Source organism: Falco naumanni, chromosome 5, assembly GCF_017639655.2.
Source record: "Falco naumanni isolate bFalNau1 chromosome 5, bFalNau1.pat, whole genome shotgun sequence".
NCBI lineage: Eukaryota > Metazoa > Chordata > Aves > Falconiformes > Falconidae > Falco > Falco naumanni.
Window position 1 is genome coordinate 90,911,183 of NC_054058.1, and position 16,132 is coordinate 90,927,314.

At 42.4% G+C, this 16,132-nt stretch overlaps 1 protein-coding gene across 2 annotated transcripts in view; it reads right to left on the bottom strand.

The window, feature by feature from the left end:
* GRAMD4 (GRAM domain containing 4) overlaps nucleotides 1-16,132 on the bottom strand; it is an 85,032-nt gene that overhangs the window by 43,183 nt on the left and 25,717 nt on the right. For both annotated transcript variants that reach the window (XM_040595931.1, XM_040595932.1), the window contains exons 2-3: nucleotides 15,462-15,672; nucleotides 6,615-6,735 (exon numbers count right to left, since the gene is read on the bottom strand). In XM_040595931.1, the coding sequence (XP_040451865.1) occupies nucleotides 6,615-6,735; nucleotides 15,462-15,672 (332 nt within the window). The remainder of the gene's footprint in view (nucleotides 1-6,614; nucleotides 6,736-15,461; nucleotides 15,673-16,132) is intronic.

Genomic DNA, 16,132 nt, shown 5'->3' on the forward strand with positions numbered 1-16,132 from the left:
AATAAGCATAGCTTCAGAGGACCAGTTTTTGAGTCTCTTTGCATACACCTACAGAGTGGGGAGCAGCGTGGGCTCTCTCCACACTGATAGAAAATAAGCCGACTCTGATCCAGAAGCAGTGGAGGGAAGGCTGAGTTTGAACCATCATCCTGCCTCTCCATGCAATTAATGTTCCCCTGGCGCTATTTTTCTTCACCTCAATAAGCAGTCTTGGGTGAAGTGTGCTTTTATTTCATGTAATGAGGGAGACTGACTTACAAAGCACATCATATTTGACACGGTCTTCTTCCTCTGTGCAAAATGGTGTAGTGTCCTCTCACTATTCCTGTTACGTCCCACTTCAGGCAGCTGAGGTTAGAATTAAGATGTCATTACTATGGTAATGTACAAAACAGTTATGCTAACAACCAACTAGTAACTTTGTATTTACATATAGTGTTTTCAGTAGAACTTTATTGTGTTATAACAGACACAGGATCTTTTCCCCTTCACTACAGAAGGATTTTAAATTAAGCTTCCTGAAAATATGCAAAGTATCGTAAAAATCAATAGCTTACTGAGATAGATACCCTTCTCAAAACATCAAGTGGGAAGTTTTCTATTGCTAGATACACTTTTGTCAGCTTAAAAATCATGAAAAGTACTGCTGCTCTATGAATTTTTCAGAAATTCCAGAGACTAAAAATGCCAGAAGAGTTGCAGAATCCATCTAAAATGAAGGGAGCTGCAAAAAATGTGTCATTATTGCAGGAACTGTTTTCACTCTCTGGTTTTGGCAGAAGTGAAACAGGCTATAAGCATTGAAATAACGTCTGGCTTGGGAATAGCAGGAGGCTCTTCCGCGGCCTTTGTGTAACTAAGCCAAGCAGGGAAGGGCACGTTCCACATGGGGCTCCCAAAATCTCCAGCCCAGTCACACAAAAGGGACAGTCACAGCAGTGCTGACCACTGCCCTGCCTGAGCTTTCACACTGACTCTGCAATTCATAAAGCCAAGCCGGGCGTGCAAAAAAGGCAGAAGGCAGAGCACACCCCACGTACATGATGCAAAGCATGGGCGGCACCTCTCGGAGCTGGCGGAGGAGCTAAAACAATACATCTCAGTGCTGCACTTTGCTTAATCAGTCCCATGAAGAGGTGGTGTGACAGCATGTGGTCCTCCCAGGTTGGGGCCTCCAGTGTTCTGGCATCTTCATGCCACCACCATTTACATGCTTTGTCCCATGATGAAGGCAGACTGCACAAGCCGGGCCCAGAACATGGACCAGCCCAGGACTCCAACCTGCTGCTGCACTGGGCTGGAGTCGCGTCCTTTCCCTCTTCCCTGGTCTCAGGAACCTTGTGCTCTCAGAAGCCAAGCCAGAAGTGAGCAAGGGCATAACCTATCTCCTCCACCAGTCAGAGTCGAGTCCTCACAGATGAGAAATGGAGGTCTGAATCCTCCTTAGTCTGTACTGAGGTCTCTTAAGCCCCAGACAAGTGCCTGACCCTGCTCGCAATTGCCTCTTCCAACGTTTCTAGGAAAATGAAACCAGAGTTTTGGAGCATTTTTTGCCCAGGAAGGCTAGACATGAACTCAATACACATGGTGCATCATGTGAACATCTCTGGGTATAAGCAAAACCGCTCCTACACCTCTCAGGAAACTTTCCATAGTATCTGAGAAATCTCCCAGTCAGAAGTCACACTTAGAAAAACTTTAAAACCCTGTCAGTACTAGTACAAAGCAAGCAGGAGTGGCTCTGGTGAACAGACAGCTCTGCAGCAAAGCCTGGACTCATCTTTTTACTGCCAGGAAAACATTCAAGAAGACTCCCCACCAGTCACCATACATAAACCACAGTCCTCATCAGAGGAACTCCACAAGCTCAAGGGACACATGCAGATCTCCCAGGGACACTGTAAGCACTTGGGATTGCAGGATTTTATGATGAATGAAAGGAGGCTTAGGGGGAAGCGTAAAGGGTGTGAGAAACCCAGAGTCAGCTCTACTGCCACAGCAGTCTCAGTGCTCACCAGCACCAGCATACTTTATTTAGCAGCCCATGCTGCAGCATCCTTGGCCAGTAAGGAATGGCTACCATGGCCCACAGATGGTATTTGGGTGCCTTAAATATACTCAGCAGCCACTTAGTGTCTTATCGGGGACTTCATCTGCTACGTAAATCAGCTCTTTATTCTGCTTCAACATTTCTGAACCAAAGGTGACTATAGGCTGCCAGGTCGGTAAAAAGACAGCAAAACCAGTGCAGTGAATCAGTGAATCTATTCCTTCACCCTCTTCTAGCTCTACTACTGCAGCAGGTGTTTGACCTTCACGTCAGGAAAAACGACACCAAGGATGTTCTGAAACAGTTGGTAATTGGACTCCGATGCAGCTTCATTGTATGCAACAAATTGACTATTACTGTGGCTGTTCGAAGAGGTATCAGCATTTCTGAACAGGACAGGACTTTGTAGCACACATTTTTTGCTGGTCACAACCACCACCATTTGCCTCTAAGGTTTGCCACTTTCTAACATCCCACATCTGCCCAAGGACCACACGTGGTTTTCTAGAGCTCTGTTTTTATGAGGTCGGTATTCCGCTAGGTCACTTCTTACAAAGACTCATGAGGTCATTTATACCAAAAAGTGGAAGCCAGAGAAAACACTGTGGAATTAGTTACATAAACCGTTTAAAAAGGCACATGAGAATGAAGAGTGTGCAGGAGTAGAAGTTTCAATGGGAAAGAAGCATAATCCCGTCTTCTTTTGTAATGCTGGTATAAAAATCATAACTGAAACTAGCAGTTTTGTAAGTCCCTAGACGCTTGCCACAGCCTGCTGTACAGAGTGGAATGCAAAATCCTTCTGGGAGAGGACTGTATTTCCTCAGGTGGCGTTTCTTCAATTTACCAGTTCATGACTACCCCTCTTCTCTAACAGTCACCTGTTTTGTTTACTCTCAGCTGCTGCTACCATCATCTCCTTCCCTGAGCTGCTATAATTAGTATTGCAAGAGGCTTGAACTTCCGTGAATGAGAACTACCTAATGCTTCATGTAAACCACAGGGTGCACGTGTGCTTACAAAACACTTTGTAGGGCCAGAACCAGCGTGCTGGCATCTGCAGAATTGCCCTCCCATAAGCAGGAGAAATAACAGGAAGAAAAGCAGAACGTTTACCTCAGTGAGGTGCAAACTCAGAAAGATACTGCCTATTGTTTTGCCTTTCAAATGCAAAAGCAGCAAGCATGCTTTTATTTCTTGTTTAGATACAACTAGGTTTTGAAATGGAAGCACTAACCTTACTTATCTACTTACTTAACTACTAACCTTAGCTTATCAACCTAGCTGCCCCAGTCCAGCAGTTGCCTTCCCAGCCTGAGCCCTCAGCTAGCACCAAGGCAGTGTTCACACGTGTTAAATCCAAGGACAAGTAATACACAAAGTCCTTGAGACATGGACGATTCTGGTGGCGAGAGCTTCAAGACAAAGCCTTTTCCATCCACTCGCATTTGGAGGTCCAGCAGACCAAGCTCTTTGCACTCTTCGTTCAGCAGCCGTTCAAACCTTGTTCTGCAGGAACCCACTTGATCGCGCAGTCACCCCAGACCCAACGCACACGTTTTCAGCATTCCTGTCATAAGGCTCAGAAGGAGCCATCAGATCACAGAGATTAAGACCATTCCTGCCTAGGCAGGAAAAGCAGCTTTAGCCCTTTTGCTGGAAGAGTCAGATGATCCCCCTCCTTGCTTAAGATGTCATTATCCAGGATTCCTTCCTCTGTGTGCCTCATCCTCCTGTCAGTCTGCAGCTTAAACCCCTCGCACTTCCAGTCACATTTTATTTGCATTTACAGCTATGCAACACACTAAGCAATTCCTCTCCGCCGTCGCTTCTCTAGATGTTTAGATTATCTCTGCTAAGGAAGAGATTCATCTGGCATCTTTCTTAGATGAGGATATTTTCCCTTTACAGACAACTGCTGGTCTCTAGTAACTATTTGCTCTGAATTTCCTCTGCAGCTCGTAGAGGTTACAGCTAGGGTTGGGATGTGTTTCACTGAAAATACTACTCGGCCAAACTGCGTATTTTACCTGTGCCTGCTAACGGCTGAATGGAGTTTAAAGACTAGCAGTTCACTCTTCCTTCAGCCAAGCACCTGTAACTACAGACCCACACAACACAAGTCAGTAGATGTGTACATTATACATAATGTATAGCTGGGAGGACACCTCTCCTCTTTAAACCTCCTGGCTAGTAACACACCAATACAAGTGAGAGGTATAGAAGAGGCAAAAATAAACTCAGGGTCAGGCTGATGATTAGAAACTCAACACATTAAAAAGAAAATCCGTGGAACTTTAAATATTTCCCCTACATACTAGCAGTTGCTTTGATTTTGGCACACCTCGCTGGAGAGAATGGAGTAAAAGGAAGTGGCAAAAGGTTTATGTAGAAGTACAATTATAGCAAGGTGTCCTTAAGGAATTCCATAATTTAAAATAGTATGCAAATACAGCTGAGTGACTAGCCTCCTTAGAAAACACCTGCTGCAGCAATAGGATGTAAAAAAAAAAAAAAAAAAAAATTATCAGTCTTTCTTCCAAGGGCAATTTAAAGTAAACAAACTGCACATTTCAAGAATGTTTTTCAGCTCACCATCAGTTCACTTTTGGGAAGAAAACAAATAACAAAGCATTTCTAGTATTAAAAAAAAAGAAAAAGAAAACATTAACTCAGAGGAAGAAAATAGAAGAATGCAGGAACTGCACCCAAAAACTGAGCTCCTACATTAATCCAACTGACAAATAGCTACATAATTCAGCCCAAAATTTTTAATGGGGTGTAGGGGAATAAGGGATAAGCTTTACTGCACTTATTTCTCTAACAGTTTCTTATTCTTTTGGTTTCATGTACAGAGTTACAACCAGCTTGTCAGGACAACTCCGTAACTGCAGCTACAGCAAACCTCAGGCTTTGGTGATGAGCTCTTGACCTAGCGGTCAGGGCTGGAGATGCCCAGGACTGACTCATGTCACCCAGCTGAACTACCCCATTGAACCTCCAATCACCTGCTCAAAGTTCACATGAAAGGGTGAGTCTCATTACCCGTTACCTTGGAATTTGCTACAAAGGTCTGTGCAAAGGAGAAAGTTTCAGCTAAGAATAGTAACATAGTTGACCTGAAGGTTTTCCAACTACAGCAAGAACCTGAAGACTAAAAATATTCACCAATATTTACAAAAATGTGTGCTCCACGTAGTTATTGTAAGCACATACTAAGGACTGAGAATGGATTCACCAGCCATGGAAGTGTTTGGGAACCGTATCATATTTTTATAGCTAAAAGTATGTCCTATTTCAAATCAGAAATCAGTTCCTCGAAGTCCTGCTGTTTCTGTTACACATCAGATGACATCAGGAAATCACAAATGTACCATCTAGTTTAAAAAACAACTGCATAACAGGAGCTTAAGCAATAAGTCTTTGGGGATGGAAGGAGTACGTGGTAACTCTGTACTGCACAGCTAAATAAGAATTCAGATAAATCACTGAAACCAACAAGGCAAGTCATAGAGCTTTCAGCTTGATATTCCACTCGTGATACCTCTTCCAGATTATCAGTGGAAGTTGATAGCAGCTTGCTATGAATTCCTGCCCTGTCTCTTTTATCAAGCCTCCCTCTCATACACATGAGGGAAAAATATCAAAGAAATACTGTCAAATGATAAACAAGTCACAGAAAATTAATTCCAAATCCCTAGGAATACACTGAAGATAATAACCTAGAAATTTAATAGACTCCATAAGCCTTGTTACCTCTACCCCTTAGAAAGTATCTGACAAGCTTCCAATATATAAGAACAACCCTCATATTCAGAAGTTCAAAAATAATCTATTAAAATGACCATTTGGGGAAGCTACTGAGCAAGAAGTCTCATTGATTTATTACAGAGATGACTACTTTATCAAGTTAAAGGAATGCTTGCCTTCCATTTTTCTGGCTTTAATCATCCTGTCTTACAAGTCCGCAGTTCAGAGCTGCTGAGATAAAAACCCAAAGATCTTACGGGTACCTCTAGCCATGAATGACAATCTTCTCTGGTATACACACACACACACACACACACATATATATACATATGCATAAACCCAAACAAGTAACACTTGAAATTTTTACGTCTTACACCACTTACTAGTAATTTATATACTGTTAAGAGATGTGTTTTAAGACTGACTTGTTGAAACAGCTGCCAAGGAAATGCATTGGTCACCCTTCAGAAATCTCTTCTTATTATTACTACTAGACAACAACACACCTATTGCAACCGTATGAAAGGCTGAGTTAATTGTAAGTTAACCTGCAGATGTCAACATCAAGACTTCAACTAAGCAGCTTCTGTCATGTAGCGAAGTATGTTGTGACGAATGCAATGGGGAAAAAATATCCAAGTGACCCAGAAACCCTGTGAATGCTTTCAGGTTCCTCCTAGGGAAGCAGCAGCCCACATGCTATCCACAGATCAGCACACCTCAAAATTCTGATGCCAGCTTTTGCAGTTTAGAGAAGCCTTATTTCAGCAGCCTTAAGCCATTCCTTTCCACAGAGCATTAATGTTATACTTACGTAAAAAGTGTTTTTCCAGTAAGGCTATTTCCAGGTGACCTTTAATCTCATTCAGTCTGTCAGACTCCGTTCTGTTAAAATCCTGGACTCCTGAAGCCATGATGACGGTCCCTGGACCAGCCTATAAGAAAGGCAAAACACACTCACAGCTCAGAGGCACATTTTTTTGGGGGGGGGTCTTTTAAATACACCACCTGACTTCTGGGCAGTAAAGAACCCATGTGAGAAACATGCAAGTATCAACAACTCTGCATGCCTCTTATTCAGCATTAAATTACCAAAACAAATGAGTGAAAGCTAATCAAACAGCATCTCTCCCACGTGGGTTTACAGAACGCACTTCTGGAAACCTCAGGGAGTTACAGAAAACAAAGATATTTCCCCCTCCTTACCAGTTGTGCTGCATCATCATTTAGCCCTTCTTCTGCTGATTTAAAAGGTGTATTTATACCATCCCTCTCCTCTTCCCATTAAATGAATGGTCAATGCAACACACTTTACATTATAAAACTGTGAGGCTAGCAAAAGTAATACTTTTCTAGATATTTACTAAATCATTAAAAAACATATATTGTATATTTTAATATCCATTCATGTAGCGTGTAATTCTGAAGACAACTCTCTACAAGGAAGGGGTCCCCCCACTCCCTCACCTCCAGTACCGCCCAGTTACTGCTGAAGGATGGTGCCCAGAAGCTCCTCCTGGCAGACCAGGAGAAGAGGGAGTAAGGAGACTGTGTGTCTTGACAGATTTACCAGCATCCCTTGAACGAACTCAGAACTGGAAACACTGCAGAATGCAGGAATTAAAGAGCAATTTGATTAGTTAGGAAAAGCAGTGACAAGCACCGCCTCCACAAAGTGAGCACAGAAAAACCCCAAGCCCACACAGCAGAAGGCAGGTGATGCTATCTTTCTCTCATAAAGCAGGCGTTTTCAGACAGCAGGGGAAAGGGTGGGTGAGGGCATCTCTTGGGTAATGGTTGTTCAGGCACTGCGCGCAGTCCCCAGCCGGTACAAAAAGACTGTCGACAAGAATTACAGGAGCTTCTCCAACAGCTTAAACTCCAACTCAAAGTGCTAGATTACAGAAGCCTACATCTAAGAAATGATCTCAAGACAAAAGGGGATTTATTTACCTCTCTTATGCATTCCCCTATCCCTCATTTGAGCCCTGAAAACACACAGGAATTGTACTGCTTTCAAAAGTCAGCTTGCATACATTTAACCATGACAGCTTAGATCATATATATACATAAACTCGACTAATTTACAGGAGTGTTTAATTAAAAAAACCTTTTTTTATGTTTTAGGAAAGAACTGCCGAGAGCTCTCTGACAGCAAAGTACTTTCACTGTTGGGAATATTTTACACTTTTAAGATAAAACAGTGTGGAGACACCTATTAAGCATCTGTTTCCTTGCTTGAGCTGAACAGATGCTGAATTTAAGCCTCAGAATTTTTCTATACAGGCAAATTAGCCAGCACTCTGTAGGCATTTACTGCACAGCATTTACCTGGCACCAACTCGCCACCTGGGCTTGCTCGATACAGTGCCAAGCAGAGATGCCTTCTCCAGTCCTAAATGCCGCGCACACCCACACAGCACTCTGCCACGGCTGCTGGCCCCAAGGAGGAGCAGAAGCCGTTAGCTTTGCAGCAGCCCTCTGCTGCTTCCTATTTTGGAGCCGGCACAAACCGTGCCACAGCAGACTGACAGACCCCAGGGCAGTCCCCACACAGGGAACTGCAGCACAGCATCCTCCTCCCTGTGCTCCACATCTCCCATCCACACCTGTCTTTAGCCAGAGAGGTGCAGTAAGACATGCCATTTACAACCACTCCAGCCACGGCTGAAGAGTAACAGCTTCCCCTTTTCAGAAGAGCATGGCACGGCAACTCACCTGTGTTGATTTCTTACCTATACAGCTGGGTCATATTTATTTAGGCTGCAAGATTTAGTGTTATCACTTGCCAAACACTTGGAGAGCCCCAAGGAGGATGGCGTGCATGAAGTCAAACAGCAGTACCCTTACAACACACTCCACAGGCAGGCACAAGGAAAGTGTTACTGAAATCCAGATTGCTGCCCAAGCATTAAAGCATGGCTCTCTACATTGTATAATCCACATCTGATCCAATGGGACCATCTTTGCTCCCAGTACACAGGAACTCGTATGAAGCTGTCTAAAGAAACAGTGCCACTGCTTAAAAATGAATGAATAAATAAATAAATAAATAAAACCACGTACAGGTCAAAGAGCAAGATGCTGTGCTCATCAGGAATGCGCCCAGGCTCTGCGCATCAGCCCACTACTTAGACAGCAGCTGGATCCTGCCCAGCCAGTCCCCGGTCCCCAACCCCATGCACTGCGGCAAGGACACAAGCAAAAGGCTGAGGAGAGGGAGAAGAAAGGAGCTAGCAAATACCTAAGCATATTCAAGTTTTCATTCTCACTGAAGATACTCAAGATATTTCATTCAGAGACAACCCACACTTCAGAAATCCATCTAGAGAACCAGCTCCGCTTTTGCTTCTTCAGAGACGTTAAGTCATTAATTAAAGCCCAGGATACCTTGACTGTGCCTCTCAGGGTGAAGGAAAAAGCAAGAGGTGCGTAGCACTGGGGACAGTGATATGAGTTACCAGGACTCATTCTGACAGTTTCCAAATGTGTATATCTGTGAAAGCATTGGACCCAAGAAGTCTGACATCAGTTGATGTGTTAGATATCAGGAGGTACACCATTAAACTAACAAAAAAAAAAAGTTACAATGACTTCCTAAGTTAGAAAAAAAAAAAGAAGAAAAAAAATATCCAGTAAGGTAAAACATAAGGGTGCTTGCTAAGAACACTAGGAGCAAGATCATGTAATTATTGTTTAATAATAAAATGGCTTAACCATAGTAGTACGACACACAGTGATACAAGTTTGGTGGAAAATAAAGCACCCGATTTCCAAAATTAGTGACACCATGACATATTAATGAATACAATCCATTATTGTATTCATTACAATTCAATTACATACAATTACATACAATTCAACAGAAAACTTGGCATGCCCAGGACAGTGGTAAGGGAGACATTTAAGCAGATGATTCTTTTGTCCTGGAAGTTTTTTCCCCACACCAACAAACCTTGCTCTGTCAAGAGGTGTTAACAGGCTAAAAAGGTAGTAAGAAATAAGGTCTATACATTTGCCGGAGGTCAGCTGTTCGCCTCTGATTTCAAAAAGTACCTCTGTCTGAAGTCAGCATAACTGATTCAGCTCTCAAGTTAACAAAAATTGTGTTGTGTTAATTGGGTAAAAGTTTCTCCTTTTTGCTGCCTCTGTAGGCTAGTGCTGGGACTCAGCTGGATTAAACTACACTGTACTGTACAGATGTCCTTTCTTCTTCTGACTCACAGTAAAAGCCTTGAAAGCTTCCACAGATTTCTGCTTTTCCTTCTGCCTCTCTCCAACGTTATTTCACACAGGAGCCCTCTTAAAATGTTGGCAATCACTATTACTTAGTGAAGACTACACACAAGGCTTGGCACTGTCTAGGAAACCAGCAAAATGCAGAGTTGAGCGCAGAGGCAGAGGGGTTAACGGAAGATTTCTGTCTAAAGACAGACTGCCTCTAATCCACTATCAGAGTTCAGAGTTGCTGCTTCAAGCCACATCCAGCTCCAGATCTGAGAAACCACATGTCCCCACAAATGTCTCTTTCAAGCCACCTGCACCTCCGGCTTTTACTGACAGCACCTCCCAACCTGGGAGTTCTCTGACTTCCCTTCCCAAACCCCCATCATCCTGCAAGCCCTGGGATTTTGTTCTGTGCACCGAGTGCCAACACCAGTGTCACCGCACAGCCACAGAAAAGGTCTAAAGTCACTTCTTAACTGAGCAGATGTGGATCTGTCCTCTCCGCACAGCTTCAGCATCACACAGAAACATAACTGGCCAACTCTCTCCTGTTATTCTACCTGCAGGACATCCTACGTGGGCGACTTTTCTCTAGGAATACCTAACCAAATGCTGGTCTAATTTCCAAGTTTGTCATTAACTTAGAGAGAAGCAGTTCACAAACACAGAGGATGACGAGCAACAAGAATACAGCATGGCAAACCCAAGGGTATAACCATCCACCCAAGTCACTCCTCAGGGCCTGACACCGGCCAGTTCATGACACAGAAGAGGTAGTTTAAAATACAAAACTTTAACTTGCATTCATCTGAGCACCAAAAAAAAAAAAAGTCTGCATTAATACAACAAACTACAGAGCTTGTCTAGAGAGGTTGTACCCTCTCGAGTTTCTCAACTGATACTTCACGTGCATTTTCTTACTTCAAATTACAAAAGGGTTCCCTGTGGCTGTTGCATTTACCTGCTGTAAGGAAAGGGAAAACCCAACCATGCTGCTCAAGAACAAAAGCATCTGCATGAATAGTTAATCCTTAGTAGCTATTCTTGGAAGCATACTCGTGTTGGCAAGGTCCTAAAACACAGCTGCATTTTACATAAATTTTAAAAAAATCTAGTGTTAGCCAGGTTTAGAGACTTTAATATCTTAAATAATATTTGCATCCTACTTTGTGCCTTCCAAACATCACGCTTTATACCTTCTAATCACTGTAAATGAGGTGACTGATACAGAAGCATTTAAGGTTTTAATTGACATGTTTCAGGAAAAGCCAAACTGTACTGGCACAGCAATTAAAATAATGTTTTCTGTACCGCAATAATTCAGATTTAATCCTAGCACACTGGCATGGAACTTGCATATGTAGACTGCTTTCAGTACAATATGCCAGGTACGAGAGCACTTTGACTCGCAATTTTCACTGCGAGGTCAGTGCAGAACCTCCCTGGGTTTAGACACAAATTTGTTCTTATCCCCCCTTTGCCAAAGGGGACATGATCCCCCTCTGCACTGAGTTCATTCATATGCCTGTACACTGGACTGAACGTTTTGTCCCCTTTTATAAAAACGGAACACTTGTCACATTAAGAGTACATAAATTCATCTACAGCACAAAAGGACAAGACATAAGTTAACAAGAGGCAAATCAAACCAGAACCAGCAAATACAAGGACAGGCTGTGATTTTCAGGCCACAGTCTCCCTCAGTGAACGTTTGCATCTTAGCAGATCAAGTTGCCAGAGCAATGTTTTCAACCTTTTTTAGGTGCAGAATCATCATCTAGCCAGAAGAAATCCATGTTGTATCTACAGAATAGGAAACCACGATGGCACCGACTAAAGGGGACTTTAATTACTGAGCAAGCAACACGACCTGAATTTCCAATGTCTCAACAAGACAAATGCTAATACATTCACTATCAGGAAGCAGGAACGGACCATGTTACCCCCCTCTACCTATTTCACAACTGTGATGTTTTTACAAAACATCATACAGTGCAGAAATAACAGTGCTGCATACAGTGCTGAATCTCTTTGCTTTAACAAAAAAAAGCAACCAAACACCTATGGTAAAGAGGGAAGGGAGGAAGAAAGCTGGGAAGTCATGCAGGAACCAAAAGAGATGCTTCGCAAAGGGTTAATTTGTTAACCAACAGGGCTGTTTTGGCTACGGTCTGATCACAGCCTCCAAGTACCCACAGAGACCTCAGACATACCTGGTAGTCAGAGCACATAAATGAGAGGGGGGGGAAAAGTACCCCCATGAGCAAACAGCCAGCCTGTAAACTGAGACCAAAGTAGTTCAGATTAAGAATAAGACACATTTGAACAAAACTCTCAGAAACCACCAAGGAGAGAATTCAAAGGAGAACAACAAATCCTTCCAATCCCAGGGCCCTCCTACCAGGAGCTAGCTGTGGGCTTTACCCAATACGAGTTAGGATGTTTATTTTTGAACTAAATAGGTAGAGCTCACAGTTCTAAGATAAAAAATACCAAATAACCTCATCTGCCCACCCCTTCTGTCCTTCTGCGGGGCATAAATTTTGCACATGCTATTTCAGTAGACGTGAAGTGTTGGGACTAAGCCCCACTGCTGGATCTGTGGCGGGGGACCGAATGTTCACTTGTTGGAGGTGTGCAACAGAGGATGCTCCTCTTTGCAGATGGTCAGGGGTCTGCAATCACAAGCTTTTACAACAAGGCTTTTTACTCTGAAACCTCCATTTGTGGCAAGTTTTTTGCATACGCTTGTCAAGTTCAGACACATGCATAAAGAAGAGGCACCTAATGTGCGCGTTTCTAAGTGCACTGTGTGCCCCTGAGGCACAGTACAGAAGGGCCTTTCATTCATATGACTGTGCTGTACTGTTCTTCTAATAGACTGAGATCTATCTTTAATGGCTCTGTAATGATTTAATGCACCAGACTGAGGAAAAAAGTCAAAAAAAAAAAAAAAAAAGGGGGTGGGGGGGGCAGGATAAGTAGAGAGGGGCTGAGATGAAGCCTTTATGAAGGGAATGGCTGACAGTGGAGTCAGAGACATCTGTGTATCGAAGACGCAGATAAGGGGACCAGGACTCAAATTCTGCATGCCTGTGCTCAGTTCCAAGCCACCAATCTTACTCTTTCAAGCCCATGAGGAGTTCTGTACTCGGATTTTAATAGAAACTGTGCAGCAACACAGATCACATCTATCTGAACAGACACGCAGCCTAACTTCAATTTACACACAAGACTTGCATTGACTTTTATATGTTTTCAACAGTCCCCAAAGGTATTAAACAGGAAGAATCCAGTAAGACTTGGTCTTCTCATGATCATTGTAATAAAAGTATAATTCTAAATTGCTTACAGAGCCTATAAAAGAAAACCACCCTATATAAGCAACACAAGATTTGAGTTTTAGTCACTGAATTAAAAACAGCTCAGGCCAATTTAACCATATGATCTCAGTAAGAAACAGAGACGTAATTCAGAATCATCCTGTTCACACGATCTCAGCCACTATTTTAATATTGACTTAAATACACAAACATTACTTTCTTTAGTCCTGGCACCTCTGCAGCACAGGGGATTATTTCTTCTCCCTTCATTTTATGGATGGGCAGCAGCACTTAGTGGGCAGATGTCTGTGAGGGACAAGTGTTAATCCCCCAAACTTATATATATCTGAAACATCGCCCTTATACATCAGATCTCATACACGTTTGCTTATTTTGCTTGTGCCTGTAACATGTCTGTAACACAGCTGCTGCTCTTAGGTTGTTCCAGCATCACACTGGGTTTGGAGCTCCCGAACATCAGAAGCAGGGCACAACAGTAAGTCTGATGCTGTTGCTGCTTTCCTCTCTCCCTTTCTCCGTTTTTAAAGAACAACACTCAAGTGTATCCCAAGGACTTGGATCACAACAGCCTACTTAACGGTATGCAATCAACCAGAAAGAAAAGTGTTTCTCTTCAAGTTACTTTCTCAGCAGAGAGCTCACCAGCTTGAGAAAACTGAGACCATCACCGCAGATGTGTAGCCATAAGGCTTTATAACTAGTCAAAACTGTAGGTTTACCTCGCTATTGCCTCAGCCATACCACTCTGGAGCTACTATACTAAAGAAATACCGAAAATAGTATCGAGGGTTTAAGAAAAATTTTTCTGTAGCTTCCAGCTCTGCCATCCAGATTCTTCTGATTTAGATACAAAAGGTATTCCCTGTTCTCTACACATAAATACAATGCCTTGAGTTTAATGAAAATAAAGCAGTATTTACCTACAAAAAACTCAAAAAATACCATGTTGGAAAGGCAGCAGCACAGATTTGTCCCAGTATACACAATATGTGCATCTTAACAAATGACAGATGTCTTCAGTAGACTAATAGCAAAGGAAAGGCATTCAACAGACTTCCTTGTCTGAGCAAATTGAGGATTTGCATACAATAGACCGAAAATATTTTTGTTACTGAAAAATGCTCTGTGACTACTCCTCATTTGTTCCATGATCATAGGGAAAAAAAAACAAACACAAAAACAAAAACAACGGGCAAAAGAGCTCCATATAAGCAGGACTGTATGTGATACCATACAAACCCATTTAAATTTAAAAAACCTAATAGCTACAGAACAGGATACAAGATGCCCATCCCAACCGAGACACTTAAGCATATGCGGTTTGAAGTCTTTTAGTTTAAAACTTGCAGTGGGCAAGCCTTGTGCTTCTAGAAATGAGCTTTCAGACCACATTTTGGGGATAAAACCTGCACGGTGTGTTTCTATATAGAGTCTCGTACAAATTCTGACTTCCAAGTCACATTCTAGAATACACTTAAATGGATAAATCTTAATTTAGATTGTAGCACGCCAAGCTCAAGGATCCACAGCCATTTTTGAACAGTTAAAGCAGGATTTTTTCTTCTTAACCACTACTTAACTTTTCCTGCGACAGTGTCTTTTAAAAACATACGGGTGCTCCGGCTTACAAGCACCAAAAATTTTTAGCACCTCCTGCATAGGTTTAAGTTCGGTCTATAGCATGGAAGCACTACTGGATACAACACTGCAGCCAAGAGCAGGGTGGTGTGACCCTCTAACTCCTAATGAAGTCACCAGAAGTCCTGTTTCTTCTCCCTTCATTTGAGCAGATCTGAGCTCCTCAGACTGAACAGAAGTCTTTCCTTCAGATGTGTTCATTAGTAATTCAACAAATAAAAACCAGACAGCATTCAGAAGCACAGCCGAGGTTAACAACCTGTCAACCCACAACATCTAAAATTAATAGCAGGGACAGGGGACCCTAATACTAAGAAATAAATTGATCTTTCCACAAAATGGAAGCCTTGTGTTAAATCCAAAACATAGGGACAAAGAATTGTTAATTCCTGTTGATGTTCTGCCTGACAACTATGTAGCATAATATAATGATACTTAAATCAAGCACTTACAGGGTCTCTCAGCTCTTCATTGTCTCGAGTTGACGTTCGAGGTATTTTCACCGGGATTTCATCTCCACATTCAGTGTCTGAAGCATTTGGAGACTCTGCTAAATCAAGGAACTCATCTCTCTTGTGACCTCTGAACCTTATTTTGTCCAACTTCTTTAGCATGTTCAGCACTGCACTTTTCTGCTTTACCTTAACATGACGGTTGGAGTCTCTGCAAGAAACAAGACATCAAGAGAGCTTTAGAAAGCTTACAATAAACCTAAATGCACACATTCTAATCGCTAACTGCTTCTAACCATCTTTCAAGGGCCTTCTGCCACTGGAGGAAAAACATGCTGCAGCTTTTCAACAGACATTTTTTTCCACAGTGTAACAGATGCATGGTTTGTTTTTCAGTAGTTGATGATTTACCACCTTCCCACACTATTATGGCCTCTTTCTCATGGCTATTTTTAAAGCAAGTCAGAATGGGCACAAGCTAACAACCTGGACTCCAAAGAAAGATAAGGAAGTCAGTTCCTAACAGGTTACTTGAAACAAAAAAAAGTTTGGCTGAAAAGTCCTCATTCTTCAGCTCACTGATATTTCTAATCAAAGACATGAAAATCCACTAAGCTTCACAACCGATCTTTAAATTCCCAGAAAAACTGCAGCAAGAAAGTAAGGAGGCT